This window comes from Pristiophorus japonicus, chromosome 1 (assembly GCF_044704955.1).
Source record: "Pristiophorus japonicus isolate sPriJap1 chromosome 1, sPriJap1.hap1, whole genome shotgun sequence".
NCBI classification, from domain to species: Eukaryota; Metazoa; Chordata; class Chondrichthyes; family Pristiophoridae; genus Pristiophorus; species Pristiophorus japonicus.
Window position 1 is genome coordinate 98,144,603 of NC_091977.1, and position 17,476 is coordinate 98,162,078.

Here is a 17,476-nt window from a genome sequence, read left to right on the forward strand (position 1 = left end):
CTCTCGCAATGAAGGCCAACATTCCATTCACCTTCCTGATTACCTGCTGCACCTGCAAACTAACTTTTTGGGATTCATGCACAATGAGTCCCGAGTCTCAGACAACTTACCCTGCACTGCTGGAGCAGACCGTCCGTCGCACTCCGCTGACGCACCGCTCAGGACTGCCCGGACCAATGTTGCCCGCACTCCACCCCAGCGGTACCGGGCAGTGAAGATTGACCGATCACCGCAAGACCGTCGAGAATTGGGCGGTCTACCAAAGTTGGGCCCAATGTGTATTGTAAAAAGTCCTAAAATTGTATGAAACAATTAGTTTTAAGTTAGGTACATCAATGATGTTTTTTGTTGAATCAGTGGAATTTATTTGCTGTTTCTCATGGAGGTCGATATTGCAGAAACATCCCAGAAGTAGTTTTTATTTAAAAGATTTAATCTTTCTATTCTTTTGTGTTCTTTCTTTGATTTATAAATTATGTTATTCATCTCACTACAAAACAAAAAGTCAAATATTTGATTTGGCGCTTGGGATACTAAGGCGGTCAACTAAGGTAAATGCAATAACATTTGCAAACTATGGGTAAATGTCATGTGATTAAGCATCACGAGCGGTATCATGCAATCGAATGCAGCAATATTTAAAACCAGAGTTGGCAACCCTAAACTGCCGAAGCTGGAAACTTGAACAAATGCATTTTAGAAATTTAAGTACACCACGTCATCTGGTACAAAAGTAAAATACTACGGATGCTGGAATCAGAAATAAAAACAGAAAATGCTGGAAATCTCAGTGGGTCAGGCAAAATCTGTGGAGAGAAATAGAGTTAACGTTTTGGGTCAATGACCCTTCGTCAGAACTAGAGAATGTTCAAAATGAACAAATTCTTAAGGAGCACTGAAAGGGGAGGGGAGGAAAGAACAAAAGGGAAGGTTTGTGATAGGGTGGAAGACAGGAGAGATTTGAGAGACAGAAGGGATGATGGGCCAACTGGAGATGGTAATGGCAGAAGTTAGAAAAAGATTAGTTTAGATCGGGTGTGAATGGCGGAATAATTATCAGCTGCTATGGGAAACAGAGAGAGAAAAACTACATAAGAGAAAAATGTGGGCAGAGGTTAAGGTCTGAAATTGTTGAACTCGATGTTGAGTCCAGAAGGCTGTAAAGTGAGTCCCCCCCATCTTTCAGTGCCTCGCCTCCCCCGTCCCCCACTCCCCTGGTCCCTCAAGGAAACCTTCGGCCTACCCGGGTCCCAATCTCCAGCCTCCACATACCTCAGGCCTTTTGAAAGTGAGTCTCCCCCACAACCCTCCCCATTGCCAATCTCCCCCCTCCCCATTACCGATCTCCCCCTCTGACCTCCCCCCTCCCCATTGCTGACCTCCCCCTCTGACCTCCTCCCTCCCCATTGCTGACCTCCCCCTCTGACCTCCCCCCCTCCCCATTGCTGACCTCCCCCTCCCCATTGCTGACCTCCCCCTCCCCATTGCTGACCTCCCTCTCTCCCCATTGCTGACCTCCCCCCTCCCCATTGCTGACCGCCTCCTCTCCCCATTGCCGATCTCCCCCCCTCCCCATTGCCGATCTCCCCCCCTCCCCATTGCTGATCTCCCCCTCCCCATTGCCGATCTCCCCCTCCCCATTGCCGACCTCCCCCTCCCCATTGCCGACCTCCCCCTCCCCATTGCCAATCTCCCCCCTCCCCATTGCCGATCTCCCTCTCCCCATTGCTGACCTCCCCCCTCCCCATTGCCAATCTCCCCCCTCCCCATTGCCGATCTCCCCCTCCCCATTGCCGATCTCCCCCCTCCCCATTGCTGACCTCCCCCTCCCCACTCCCCCTCCCCATTGCCGATCTCCCCCCTCCCCATTGCTGACCTCCCCCTCCCCATTGCCAATCTCCCCCCTCCCCATTGTCGATCGCCCCCTCCCCATTGCCGATCTCCCCCCTCCCCATTGCTGACCTCCCCCTCCCCATTGCTGACTCCTCTCTCCCCATTGCTGACCTCCCCCTCCCATTGGCGATCTCACCCCAGTGCTCTGGATTTTTCGATCTACCTCTCACCCTCCCAATTGGCGACCTCCACCAGCCCCTCCTGATTGCCGATCATCCCCAAAGGTCCCCTGCTGCCTTTTGGGTTGGCTGCCAGGCAGGGGATGGAGCTACAAGATGCAAATGAGGCCCTACCATTCAGATGGACAGGACTCTGCACACCCTGTCTGGCTGGATTCTTTGGCCATTCTCGGCCCTCACCCTCCCCAGTTCCCAGTAAATATTGGGGCCATTTTCTGCACAGTAGCAGAAGAGAGTAAATAAAGACCACATGAAAGATATTCTTGTGAATGTTGCTGTGAGGTTACATTGTCTAGGAAATGCTGAATCACAAACCAATGTTATTGTATCTATCCATGGAAAGTTCGATCTTCTTGTAGATGAGTCTCATGATCAACAAATTGTTAATTCGTCAGCACCGCCAGCCTAATGACATGTGGAAGTAAGCAACATTAGTATAGTGAAGTCTCTGTTCTCTGGGAAAAAAATGCCGAATTCTTGGCAGTCAAAAAAAGAAAAGTAAGACTTACATTTATACGAGACCCATTTCCTGCTCCCTTGACCCTAATCCCACTAAACTGCTGACCACCCAACTTACTTTTCTATCTCCCATGTTAGCTGACATTGTTAACAGTTCTCTCTCCACATGTACTGTCCCCCTCTCCTTCAAATTTGCCGTCAGCATCTCATTCCTCAAAAAAACAACCTTGATCCCACTGTGCTTGCAAGCTACCGCCCCATCTCCAAGCTTCCTTTCCTCCCCAAAGTAATTGAACGTGTTGTCGCCTCCCAAATCTGTGCCCACCTTTCCCGAAACTTCATATTTGAATCTGTTCAATCTGGTTTCCGCGCCTGCCACAGTACTGAAACGGCTCTCATCAAAGTCACAAATGACATCCTTTGTGACTGTGACAAAGGTAAACTCTTCCTCCTCATCCTTCTCAATCTATTTGCAGCCTTTGACACGGTTGGCCACTCCATCCTCCTCCAACGCCTCTCCACAACAGTCCAACTGGCTGGGACTGCACTTGCCTGGTTCCATTCTTATCTATCTAATCGTAGTCAGAAAATCACCTGCAATGGCTTCTCTTCCCACTCCTGCATCATTACCTCTGGTGTCCCCAAGGATTTGTCCTTGGACTCCTGCTATTTCTCATCTATATGCTGCTCCTTGGCGACACCATCCGAAAACATGGCATCAGTTTCCACGTGTACGCTAATGATACCCAGTTCTACATCACCACCACTTCTCTCGACCCCCCTATGGGGGCCAAAATTACCCCTCTCCTTAAGGCTTGTTACCACCACAAATCGGCGACCACGCTACGGAGTGGAGTGGCTGCTGACTTTTTATGGAATGGCCGCTGATAATCCAGTTGCCCTCCCGAGGTTTCCCGGCGGTGGCCCCCCACCGCTCCGATGCTGCTTATCCAGTGCGTCATCACAGTGTGCACCACCGCTCTAACCCCCAACGGTGACATTCCCCTTTGAAAATCTTCTGCCCGCCCGGCGGTGCCAAAACCTGTTTTTTCCCCGGTGGTCCAGTGAGGCTGTGGCCTTCTGCAACGGCAGTGTGGCTTTCCTTAAAGGGGAGGATGCATTGCCACTGCCGCCATGTTTTTCTTTGTACAAAAATGTCCCCAGGTTCAGCCGGGCCGCCAACAGGCAACCTGGCACCCCCTCTTGGGTGCCAGGTGGCTGGCCCGGCTGAAACCCTCCCTGGTGGCCAGAGGGCCGAAGTTTTAAAATCGCGATTAAGTGAAGGGAAGAGCTGTGGTGATGCAATGCCATGATTCTGCCCCTCAGGTGTTGTCACCGTTCCCATTAGGAGCGATTTCTGGATCCAAGGGAAAAAAACAACAAAGCGTGGAATGTCGCTCAAGAAGCGACCTGAACCACAGCTGCGGTAAAAAACATTCAAATGCCATGCGTGTGCCCCGTTTCGGGCAGGGGGGGCAATTTTTACCCCATGGTCTCTAAATTGTCAGACTGCTTGTCCAATATCCAGTGCTGGATGAGCAGAAATTTTCTCCAATTAAATATTGGGCAAACCGAAGCCATTGTCTTTGGTCCCCGCCACAAACTGCGTTCCCTAGCCACCGACTCCATCCCTCTCCCTACCATCTGTCTGAGGCTGAACCAGACTGTTCACAACCCAGGTGTCATATTTGACCCTGAAATGAGTTTCCGGCCACATATCTGTGGCACAAAACCACCTATTTCCACCTCTATAACATTGCCTGCCTCCGCCCCTGCCTCAGCTGATCTGCTGCTGAAACCCTCATTCATGCCTTTGTCATCTCTAGACTTGACTACTCCAATGCACTCCTGGCTGGCTTCCCACATTCTAACCTACGTAAACTTGAGGTCATCCAAAACTCAGCAGCCCATGTCCTAACTTGCACCAAGTCCCGCTCACCCATCACCCCTGTGCTCGCCAACCTTCATTGACTCCCGATTAATCAATGCCTCGATTTCAAAATTCTCATCCTTGTTTACAAATCTCTCCATGGCCTTGCCCCTCCCTATCTCTGTAATCTCCTTCAGCCTCACAATCCTCCGAGATGTTTGCGCTCCTCAAATTCTGCCCTCTTTGATTAAAACTGCTCAAACATTGGTGGGTGTGCCTTCAGCTGCCTAGGCCACAAGCTCTGGAACTCCCTCCCTAAACCTCTCCGTCTCTCTACATCTCTTTCCTCCTTTAAGACGCTCTTTAAAACCTACCTCTTTAACCAAGCTTTTGGTCATCTGCTGTAATTTCTTCTTATGCTGTTCGGTGTCAAATTTATTTGTTTTGTCTTAAAACATTTCTGTGACTCGCCTTGGGACGTTTTACTATGTTAAAGGCGCTATATAAATACAAGTTATTTCACGACCACTGGACGTCTCAAAGCACTTTACAGTCAATGAAGAACTTTTGGAGTGTAGTCATTGTTGTAATGTGGGAAATGCAGCCGCAAATTTGCACACAGCCAGTCCCACAAACAGCAATGTGATAATGACCAGATAAATTGTTTTTTGTTACATTGATTGAGGGATAAATATTGGCCAGGACACCGAGGATAACTCCCCTGCTCTTCAAAATAGTGTCATGGGATCTTTTACATCCACCTAAGAGGGCAGATGGGGCCTCGGTTTATCATCTCATCCGGCACCTCCGACACTGCACTGGATTTATGTGGTCATGTCCCTGGAGTGGGATTTGAACCCACAACCTTCTGACTCAGTGGCCAGTGTGCGACCTACTGAGGCACAGCTGACACAAAGGCTGTGCATGTTCTCGTGAATTAAATGTGATGAAATAAATCATGTTAAACCATTCTTTTTCACTTTCATTCAACTTACATTGCTCTAAAACCCATGACACTAATTGCAGCAGACTAATTGACTTCAATTTTTCTGCCCTGTAATTGCCTATGGGTCCAAGAATCAATGCTTGATTTCCTGCTAGGAAGGATCTTTCTCAAGATTAATATTTCCCTTTATTTCTAGGCTATTGCATTGGATTAAAATTATTTGATTTGAATGAGTTCAAAAAGAAAATGGTATTTTACAATATTTCAGATCCACTGGTACTGATTTTCAGGTTCTTATAAATATTGGGTGGGAGGCAGGGTTAGCCGGTTTTGCACCTGTCTGACTAGAGAGGACAGCTCCCATCAAAACTTCTGCAGTTAGCCTAATTTCTGTAATGTCAGTAAGCTCTCAGTGTGAAGAATGCTGGGGTGGAGTAGAAAAGATTTGGTGCTGTTGCAGGATTTAAAGGCTTGCAGTCGCAGCTTAAAAGCAAGGGCCTAGAAATTCGAATGCAACCAGAAATGAGCATGCAGGAAATAGTTCCCCACTCATGCTCCTCTCAGCTGGATATTCAGGTAAGTATATTTTAAACAATTACCTTGTTGGTTGAGGCCTGCAATGGTTCCTTTAAGGACCTTATGTTAGGCTGCAAGTAGACCTGGTTTTCCTGAACATGGTTGGCCTGGCACTGGCTGTGTTTCGGGCAACCCAACAAAGTGGGCCTCAAACAGGCATTAGACTATTTACTTGAATACGCAAAGGTCCAAATGCCTGTTTCAGACATAAGTCCTGGATGCCTATTTTTTTGTTGTTGCCTATACCAATATAGTGGGTAGTGCACTTCCAGCTTGCAATGGGCATGTGCTTCCTGCTCACCATATTGTAGGCTTAGGAAACCATTTAGCACCTGATAAATGGATGCTGCATTGCCAAATTTTGAGGTCAAGGTGTGTTTTTGGTGCCAACATTTAAAGTGGCCGATTTCCTGTGGAGTTATACCAGATTTCCAATTTTATTTCCTAGGATGTGCACATCAGAAGCACATGACTATTTTTGGTGGTAATGACTTAATGATGCCATCCACCCCAACTTCTGGCATTTTGGCCTCACTTGCACTCAGTAGTAATGATAAAAAGGGTGTCCAGGTTTGCTAGATATTGGGGGGAGGGATGGTGGCAGTGGGGGAAGGCAGGGTATTTGTGTGTTCCTGTGTCTGGGTATTTTGGATCACCTGGGCCCATAAAGCAAATTTGGGCAGGGCGGATACATGCCTGTAAGGAGGCAAGCCTAATTTTGAGGACATTTAAATGAATAGACAGAAAGAATAGGAGGGCCCCTTTACAGATGTGTGATCTTTCTTGCCTGGTTTTAATCTTTGAACTGCACTCAATAAATCAACTACACCCAGGTGCAGGAAAATCTGTCCAATGGTATCATAGAATATTACAATACAGGAACAAGCCATTTAGCAGATCAAGTCTATGCCAGTGTTTTACTCCACTTAAGTCACCTAGTCGCACTCTCCTGCACTCTCCTTATCCTTTAATATCCAAGCAACTGTCTAATTCCCTTTTCTAATTCTAATTCACCGCTTTTGCCACCGGAAGATTTCTGGGGGCCACAGGTGACATTACTAGCATCAGCCTGTTGGCAGTTCAGAGATGCATCCTCTGGGTCACTGACGATCTGTTTGCCAGGGAAAATTACTACATTGTTTTCCAGAGAGCAGCAAGCTCATTTGCTCAGTTTTTACCATCTCACTGGTTTGCCCAGGTTGCATGGTGTAATTGATGATACCCATGTGTTCTACCAGCTCTAACAGATCGAGGTGCCTTTACATGAATTGTAAAGAGCACTGTTAGATGTGCAGACAGAGTGTGATCACTGGCACAAAGTAATGCAGTGAATGGCAGATTCCCAGACAGCTGACATAATGCTTTTATCCTTCGCTAATCCATTTCACCATTGCGTGAAAAAGCAGAAAGATCCATAGGTAGATCTGCATGGACAGCCTGGCACTGCCTACTTTTATGCCCCTGTGTAATTAAGCTGGAAAGAATTATAGCAGTAGAAGTGAAGCCATCTGGAGCCATCCACATTCTGTTCCAACCTTCCCTTCGTCTGGCCTCACCGAATGTAAACCTGAGGTTGTGAGACCCATTACAGGATTGGCAGGGTGCATGGTGGTCACTATTTTTCATTTGCTTGAGCTACCTCTTTTATGGCCATGTTCATAGAACCTGCCAAAATGTAGCCAAGGCCAGTATTACAGTAGCCTGAGCTTTCATGAGAGAACTCAAGGATGGCAACAAGGCCTTATCTATGAGGGGTTGTGCTGCAAATGGCGCTGGAGCTGCCATTCACTCCAAGGAAGCTTTGAAAACCTGCATCCCCATCTCACACAGCTGGAATGTTGAGTCCTTCACACTGTCGCCATAATGCAGATGCTTATAGGCACATCACCCAATGACTGCAACAATCTAACATGTTGTGCAAATACTCTTCTGATAAATGCAGGACCACAGAGATATGGTTCCAGTGTCTGTCCAGCAACTGGAGGTGACACTCCTCTTTTGCCAAAGGGCCTCCTCTTCTTCCTTCTGCTCTTTTACTGTTCTCCAGTGCTTAATGAAACCAACTCAGTTCCACCGTCATACTCTATGTATATTCCTCCGAGTGAATTCAACTGAGCTGCTGTATGCCAAGTCCTAGGTACGTGATGAGCTGCTGCTTGCAGGTTCTGTGGAGGGTCTGGCCTTTGATTGTCCTGTGAAGACACAAAGAGGGACAAATATGAAGGACATTAATACATTAATGTATTTATGGGCTTCATCATCACTTGCATCAGCACAAAGAAGTCCTGAAAGTTAGCATCTTCTAGGTCCAGATTTTGCATTAATAATAACAGTGAGGCTGTTAGTGCTCACCGTTATTATGGAATAAATTGGACAGCAACTTCTGGAGACCACACATGTGCAGATAAACGCGGCAATCTGGAAGATGTGGCCCAAGTTATACTGCTCCTCCAAAGGTTGCACTGTAACAGGGCCTTGCAGATAGACTCGGCATTGAAGTTGGGGGTACTTACTGCATGTCTTAGTGAGGATTCTCCAATCTGATTAGTTGAAGAGCCTCGCTGTTTCTTGCCCTACTCATACACACCACAGAGCCCCTGTTGAGGGCACCGCACTGGATCAGATGGCCGATGAGAGTAAGTCTCCGTTCAAAAGTCCATGAAAACTTTGTGGGCAGCTGTCAGCGTACTGAACGACGAACACCGTTCCTTCGCCACTGATCGTAAAAGCCGGGCCATAGAGGGAAGGAAAGAAAGAGAACAACAAACCTTCGCTGAAGACATGCCCACCTGTTTCATTGTCTCCTACCATCATTTCCAAGTTACATTGCTGGAACTCTATTGCCCTTTCCTCAACTGCTGAGACTTCTTAAATTGGCCTACCTACTTGCCACCTTCTCCTGGAGAGACATAGGGGCCCAATTTTGGCCATGACTTGCATCAATTTTTTTGGAGTAAGTTTTTTTTTCTGGCATAAGTTAAAAAATGCCATTTTCCCCCAAAATTTGCTCCAAAGTAAATCAGTTAGTTACGATTTTTTTTAAGTTCAATTTTTTTTTCAAAAGAGGGCGTTCCCAGACACTTATGCTAGTTTTGGCCATTTATGCCACTTTGGCCAGCTAAAACTTACTCCAAATCAACTTCGGTCAGCGTATGTGGCCAGCTCTGAAAAACATTGCGGGCAGTTAAGAATTCAGCGCAGGTTTGTACATTTAAATCACCAAGACTTACAAAGCACTAAACAAAACACAAAAATAAGCATTCAATAACAAATAAAAAATACAAGGACGCTGAGAGGACCTGCACCAAGACTTACAAAGCACTAAACAAACCACAAAAAGTAATAAGCAATCAATCAATAACAAATAAAAAATAGAAGTCCTACCCTTATGCCAGAATCAAAGTTTTTTTTTAAGTTCCACCCCCCCCCCCACATCAAAACACTCTTTTCCCCCCCCTCCCAAACCTCTCCTCCTCCCCACCACCACCCCCCGCCCCGCCCCGCAAACAAAATTCTCCTTACTAAACAAAGCACAACCATCAATAAATAAAAAATAAAACTGAAGTCCTACCTCAGCCCGGGAAGTCAGCGGGCCAGCCAGCCGGTGCGGGAGGCCACTCGGCTGGGGATAGGTTGCGGTGAACATCGGTGCATCCCTTCGGCCGGGGATAGGGGCTGCGAGCATCGGGTCCTGCTCACAGCCCGCAGGACATGCTGGGAGGGCGAGGAGCATGCGTGCAGACCTCACTGCACATGTGCGCAGCTGCCGACAGTGCTTTCTGCGCTGGGCTGTTGCTCCGCCCCCCACATCACTATCTACACCACGCTGGGACACCGGAGACTCGGCAGAGTGGACAGGATGGGGCCACATTTTTTCGCCGCCATTTCCAGCGCGCGAAGTTGATGCATTTAAGGTAAGTACGCCAAAAAAAGGGATTGGGGAAAATTGGGCCCATAACACTGCTACAATGTACTGCACCATTAGGACCTACAAAATTAAGTTTTATCATAGAATTGATACAGCACAGAAGGCGGTTATTCAGCCGATCGTGTATATGCTGGCTCCTTGAAAGAGCTATCCAGTTAGTCCCACTCCCCTACTCTTTCCCCATAGTCCTGTAAATTTTCCCATTTCCATTATATATCCAATTCCCTTTTGAAAGTTACGATTGAATCTGCTCCTTATGAGATGCTATCTTATCTAGTTCATTAACATAGAAACATAGAAACATAGAAAATAGGTGCAGGAGTAGGCCATTCAGCCCTTCTAGCCTGCACCGCCATTCAATGAGTTCATGGCTGAACATGCAACTTCAGTACCCCCTTCCTGCTTTCTCGCCATACCCCTTGATCCCCCGAGTAGTAAGGACTTCATCTAACTCCCTTTTGAATATATTTAGTGAATTGGCCTCAACTACTTTCTGTGGTAGAGAATTCCACAGATTCACCACTCTCTGGGTGAAGAAGTTTCTCCTCATCTCGGTCCTAAATAGCTTACCCCTTATCCTTAGACTGTGACCCCTGGTTCTGGACTTCCCCAACATTGGGAACATTCTTCCTGCATCGAACCTGTCTAAACCCATCAGAATTTTAAACGTTTCTAGGAGGTCCCCTCTCATTCTTCTGAACTCCAGTGAATACAAGCCCAGTTGATCCAGTCTTTCTTGATAGGTCAGTCCCACCATCCCGGGAATCAGTCTGGTGAATCTTCGCTGCACTCCCTCAATAGCAAGAATGTCCTTCCTCAAGTTAGGAGACCAAAACTGTACACAATACTCCAGGTGTGGCCTCACCAAGGCCCTGTACAACTGTAGCAACACCTCCCTGCCCCTGTACTCAAATCCCCTCGCTATGAAGGCCAACATGCCATTTGCTTTCTTAACCACCTGCTGTACCTGCATGCCAACCTTCAATGACTGATGTACCATGACACCCAGGTCTCGTTGCACCTCCCCTTTTCCTAATCTGTCACCATTCAGATAATAGTCTGTCTCTCTGTTTTTACCACCAAAGTGGATAACCTCACATTTATCCACATTATACTTCATCTGCCATGCATTTGCCCACTCACCTAACCTATCCAAGTCACTCTGCAGCCTCATAGCATCCTCCTCGCAGCTCACACTGCCACCCAACTTAGTGTCATCCGCAAATTTGGAGATACATTTAATCCCCTCGTCGAAATCATTAATGTACAATGTAAACAGCTGGGGCCCCAGCACAGAACCTTGCGGTACCCCACTAGTCACTGCCTGCCATTCTGAAAAGTACCCATTTACTCCTACTCTTTGCTTCCTGTCTGCCAACCAGTTCTCAATCCACGTCAGCACACTACCCCCAATCCCATGTGCTTCAACTTTGCACATTAATCTCTTGTGTGGGACCTTGTCGAAAGCCTTCTGAAAGTCCAAATATACCACATCAACTGGTTCTCCCTTGTCCACTTTACTGGAAACATTCTCAAAAAATTCCAGAAGATTTGTCAAGCATGATTTCTCTTTCACAAATCCATGCTGACTTGGACCTATCATGTCACCATTTTCCAAATGCACTGCTATGACATCCTTAATAATTGATTCCATCATTTTACCCACTATTGAGGTCAGGCTGACCGATCTATAATTCCCTGTTTTCTCTCCCCCTCCTTTTTTAAAAAGTGGGGTTACATTGGCTACCCTCCACTCGATAGGAACTGATCCAGAGTCAATGGAATGTTGGAAAATGACTGTCAATGCATCCGCTATTTCCAAGGCCACCTCCTTAAGTACTCTGGGATGCAGTCCATCAGGCCCTGGGGATTTATCGGCCTTCAATCCCATCAATTTGCCCAACACAATTTCCCGACTAATAAAGATTTCCCTCAGTTCCTCCTCCTTACTAGACGCTCTGACCCCTTTTATATCCGGAAGGTTGTTGGTGTCCTCCTTAGTGAATACCGAACGAAAGTACTTGTTCAATTGGTCTGCCATTTCTTTGTTCCCCGTTATCACTGCCCCTGATTCTGACTGCAGGGGACCTACGTTTGTCTTTACTAACCTTTTTCTCTTTACATACCTATAGAAACTTTTGCAATCCGCTTTAATGTTCCCTGCAAGCTTCTTCTCGTACTCCATTTTCCCTGCCCTAATCAAACCCTTTGTCCTCCTCTGCTGAGTTCTAAATTTCTCCCAGTCCCCGGGTTCGCTGCTATTTCTGGCCAATTTGTATGCCACTTCCTTGGCTTTAATACTATCCCTGATTTCCCTTGATAGCCACGGTTGAGCCACCTTCCCTTTTTTATTTTTACGCCAGACAGGAATGTACAATTGTTGTAGTTCATCCATGCGGTCTCTAAATGTCTGCCATTGCCCATCCACAGTCAACCCCTTAAGTATCATTCGCCAATCTATCCTAGCCAATTCACGCCTCATACCTTCAAAGTTACCCTTCTTTAAGTTCTGGACCATGGTCTCTGAATTAACTGTTTCATTCTCCATCCTAATGCAGAATTCCACCATATTATGGTCACTCTTCCCCAAGGGGCCTCGCACAATGAGATTGCTAATTAATCCTCTCTCATTACACAACACCCAGTCTAAGATGACCTCCCCCCTAGTTGGTTCCTCGACATATTGGTCTAGAAAACCATCCCTTATGCACTCCAGGAAATCCTCCTCCACCGTATTGCTTCCAGTTTGGCTCGCCCAATCTATGTGCATATTAAAGTCACCCATTATAACTGCTGCACCTTTATTGCATGCACCCCTAATTTCCTGTTTGATACCCTCCCCAACATCACTACTACTGTTTGGAGGTCTGTACACAACTCCCACTAACGTTTTTTGCCCTTTGGTGTTCTGCAGCTCTACCCATATAGATTCCACATCATCCAAGCTAATGTCCTTCCTAACTATTGCATTAATCTCCTCTTTAACCAGAAATGCTACCCCATCTCCTTTTCCTTTTATTCTATCCTTCCTGAATGTTGAATACCCCTGGATGTTGAGTTCCCAGCCCTGATCATCCTGGAGCCACGTCTCCGTAATCCCAATCACATCATATTTGTTAACATCTATTTGCACAGTTAATTCATCCACCTTATTGCGGATACTCCTTGCATTAAGACACAAAGCCTTCAGGCTTGTTTTTTTAACACCCTTTGTCCTTTTAGAATTTTGCTGTACAGTGGCGCTTTTTGTTCTTTGCCTTGGGTTTCTCTGCTCTCCACTTTTCCTCATCTCCTTTCTGTCTTTTGTTTTTGCCTCCATTTTGTCTCCCTCTGTCTCCCTGCATTGGTTCCCATTCCCCTGCCATATTAGTTTAACTCCTCCCCAACAGCACTAGGACATTGGTTCCGGTCCTGCCCAGGTGCAGACCGTCCGGTTTGTACTGGTCCCACCTCCCCCAGAACCGGTTCCAATGCCCCAGGAATTTGAATCCCTCCCTGCTGCACCACTGCTCAAGCCACGTATTCATCTGTGCTATCCTGCGATTCCTACTCTGACCTGCACGTGGCACTGGTAGCAATCCCGAGATTACTACTTTTGAGGTCCTACTTTTTAATTTAGCTCCTAGCTCCTTAAATTCGTTTCGTAGGACCTCATCCCTTTTTTTACCTATGTCGTTGGTACCAATGTGCACCACGACAACTGGCTGTTCTCCCTCCCTTTTCAGAATGTCCTGCACCCGCTCCGAGACATCCTTGACCCTTGCACCAGGGAGGCAACATACCATCCTGGAGTCTCGGTTGCGGCCGCAGAAACGCCTATCTATTCCCCTCACCATTGAATCCCCTATCACTATCGCTCTCCCACTCTTTTTCCTGCCCTTCTGTGCAACAGAGCCAGCCACAGTGCCATGAACTTGGCTGCTACTGCCCTCCCCTGATGAGTCATCCCCCCCAACAGCACTCAAAGCGGTGTATCTGTTTTGCAGGGGGATGACCACAGGGGACCCCTGCACTACCTTCCTTGCACTACTCTTCCTGCTGGTCTTCCATTTCCTATCTGGCTGTGGACCCTTCTCCTGCGGTAAATGCCTTGGGACTTTTCTTCTACATTAAAGCTGCTATATAAATGCAAGTTGTTGTTGTACTTCATTGCATAGAGTGATAGAAAACTCTAAGTAGCTGCCTCAGGGATCACAAACAGTGTGAAGTTTACATAAATGTTCACACTTGCTCCCATGTCTTTGGCATACTGCTGTTGTTGATGGCCTCAGTCATTTCTTGCCATGCCCTATGTGCCTCTGCCTTCATGGCCTTCCTTCCATGGCAGGGAAGCAGGGCATCCCTCCTCTGTTCTACTTAACATTTCTCTTGTCATCAAAGCGGGGTGCTCGTATGCAACCATATTGATGGATTGCAGAGTATTTTTTTAATGCTGTCACAAAATCTTGTTCCTTTGCAGTGCCACTTAAAAAATTATGTTCAGACAACAATCAATTCTCAAAGACATTCCAGGATATTTGCAAGATGAGGGTTGCTATGATGCTCACCCAGGCTGAGGCTTCCCTTTTGCCTTTACTGACTCTCCCAAGCCCACAACATGCATCAGCCCTTTTAAGCAACTACAGACCTTTAAGACTGCAGCAGCACTTCAGTTTCCTGTGCCTTCATTGCTGCATCCAATAGAACATAAGAACATAAGAAATAGGAGCAGGAGTAGGCCACCTAGCCCCTCGAGCTTGCTCCGCCATTTAATAAGATCATGGCTGATCTAATCATGGACTCAGCTCCACTTCCCTGCTCGTTCCCCATAACCCTTTATTCCCTTATCGCTCAAAAATCTGTCTAACTCTGCCTTAAATGTATTCAATGACCCAGCCTCCACAGCTCTCTGGCGCAGAGAATTCCATAGATTTACAACCCTCTGAGAGAAGAAATTTCTCATCATCTCCGTTTTAAATGGGCGGCCCCTTATTCTGAGACTATGTCCCTTAGTTATGTTTCCCCTATGAGTGGAAATATCCTCTCTGCAACCACCTTGTTGAGCCCCTTCATTATCTTATATATTTCGATAAGATCACCTCGCATTCTTCTAAACTCCAACTCCAATGTGTATAGGCCCAACCTACTCAACCTATCTTCATAGTCAACCCCCTCATCTCCGGAATCAACCTAGTGAACTCTCTCTGAACAGCCTCCAATGCAAGTATATCCTTCCTTAAATACGGAGACCAAAACTGCATGCAGTACTCTAGGTGTGGCCTCATCAATACCCTGTACAGTTGTAGCAGGACTTCTCTGCTTTTATACTCTATCCCCCTTTGCAATAAAGGCCAACATTCCATTTGCCTTCCTGATTATTTGCTGTACCTGCATGCTAACTTTTTGTGTTTCATGCACAAGGACTCCCAGGTCCCGCTGTACTGCAGCACTTTGCAATTTTTCTCCATTTAAATTATAATTTGCTTTTCTATTTTTTTTGCCAAAGTGGATAACCTCACATTTTCCCACATTATACCCCATCTGCCAATTTTTTGCCCACTCACTTAGCCTGTCTATATCTCTTTGCTGATTTTTTGTGTCCTCCTCACAATTTGCTTTCCCACCCATCTTTGTATCATCAACAAACTTAGCTACATGACACTCGGTCCCTTCATCTAAGTCATTAATATAGATTGTAAATAGTTGAGGATCCAGCACTGATCCCTGCGGCACCCCACTGGTTACCGATTGCCAACGCGAGAATGAACCATTTATCCCGACTCTCTGTTTTCTGTTAGTTAGCCGATCCTCTATCCATGCTAATATATTACTCCCAACCCTGTGAACTTTTATCTTGTGCAGTAACCTTTTATGTGGCACCTTATCAAATGCCTTCTGGAAATCCAAATACACCACATCTACTGGTTCCCCCTTATCCACCTTGCTTGTTACATTCTCAAAATACTCCAACAAATTTGTTAACACCTACCTCAGTAACACCAATGACATGTAAATTAGTCCTGAGAGGAAATCGGGGCAAAGCGAAGTGATGTCAGGTGTTACACTATTCAAGAGCACAGCTCATGTGTAGAGCTTATTTCCGTGGGCCCCAGAAAAATTGACCCTAATATGTTATACAAGGAAGTTTGTTGCAAAGAGGATATGCAGCAGCAAAGGACGTTATAGAAAATGCACCGGTTTCTTTATTAGTGTACAATGAGGGAATCATGTACAATGTTTGCTATATCGGGGACGAATGCTTAAGTGTATTTCTATTTTTTTTGCCAATTAATACTTTGTCGCCGGATTAGTGTAGAACATAGCTGGCACGGTGCTTTGCTGTAAATGCATAAGAAAGGAAAAGAGAGAAAACAGCAACATTCCAATCACCTGCAGAGAACTTAGAGTAATGAAGAGTTTTGTTGAGATGGTACTAATGCAACAATAACAATACTAATAATCAACACTGCACACAATTGCTTTTTGCCAGCTCCTTGAGAGCAGCTTCCTATTCAAGATTACTATTTCTTCTAATAACAACAGCAATGCTAGGAAGTGATGGGAGAGATACGTTCAGTATGATTGATGATATTACTTGGTCGTATTACTATCTCTTTGTGTGTGCGTCCATCTGCTCCTGATTCACAAACTTTACCATTTTGACGTTATTTATCTTATCCTAGTTTATAAGGTCTCTCGAGGGAGAAGCCCTCTGATTAATGGTTTATGTTTTTGGTTCTGATCCAACAGATTATAGCAAATCATCATATGCAGTCCATTTCCTTCGCATCTGGTGGCGATCCGGTAAGGCATTACTTGATTTCAGTGACAGCCTAAACCAGGATTTATATCTTATCATGTTAAGAAGAAGTGATAAGCATGACAGCCCTTATTTCTTATTCAATAAGCTTTCAATGTTTTTTTTGGCATAGGACTCCTTCTTCGTAAGCACCTGACTGGCAGAAGTAAATCTTTCCCATTTGAAATGATTGAAACACACTATGTCACGCAGCTATCGTAGCTTTATGCCAAATTAATTTAGATAAATGCTTCAATAAGAATGTTTATTCTTTTAAAAGAGCAGGCAAAAAATAATAATAATCACCTCTTACCATATCAACTAGATTATGATAGCTGAAGTTAGTGGTTTTTGCTTTAGTATTGTTTCCACAGTTGATTAAAAGTGTCTGACTGGCTCAGGTTTAGTTTAGGATTAACAAGAAAAACAGATATAACTGGTACTGATTGCTAAATGTCAGTGGTACATTTTAAAAGTACTATGGCAGAATATTAATAAAATCAAACAGAGACAACTATTGGCAGTAATTGAGTACTGTGCTAACTTTGTTTTAAATTCAATAATGTGCTGATCAGAGTTTGATTTTTAAATGCTTTGCATGGCACAAGCTTCCTTTACGGGTGAGTATTCCATATTTTGGGGGGTAGGAGTGGGGGGGGGGGAGGGGGAGGTTGGCAATTGTTTTTTAAGGCTGTACAATATAGGTGTTTGCAAAGCTGTAGTCAAAAATCTGATGTAAATGCAATACAGTGACATACAAGTCCCCCCACCACCATCCTCAGACCTGCAGGGGACTCACACATACAATATTGCTATAGAATATATATGCAAGTTAATCTGCACAGTA

The 17,476-nt window shown here is 45.7% G+C and overlaps 1 protein-coding gene across 1 annotated transcript in view; it reads left to right on the top strand.

Moving 5' to 3' along the window:
* Window positions 1-17,476, top strand: part of shc3 (SHC (Src homology 2 domain containing) transforming protein 3) — a 367,957-nt gene that overhangs the window by 206,864 nt on the left and 143,617 nt on the right. The window contains exon 5 of the mRNA XM_070860095.1: window positions 16,581-16,634. Coding sequence (XP_070716196.1) covers window positions 16,581-16,634 — 54 coding nt within the window. The remainder of the gene's footprint in view (window positions 1-16,580; window positions 16,635-17,476) is intronic.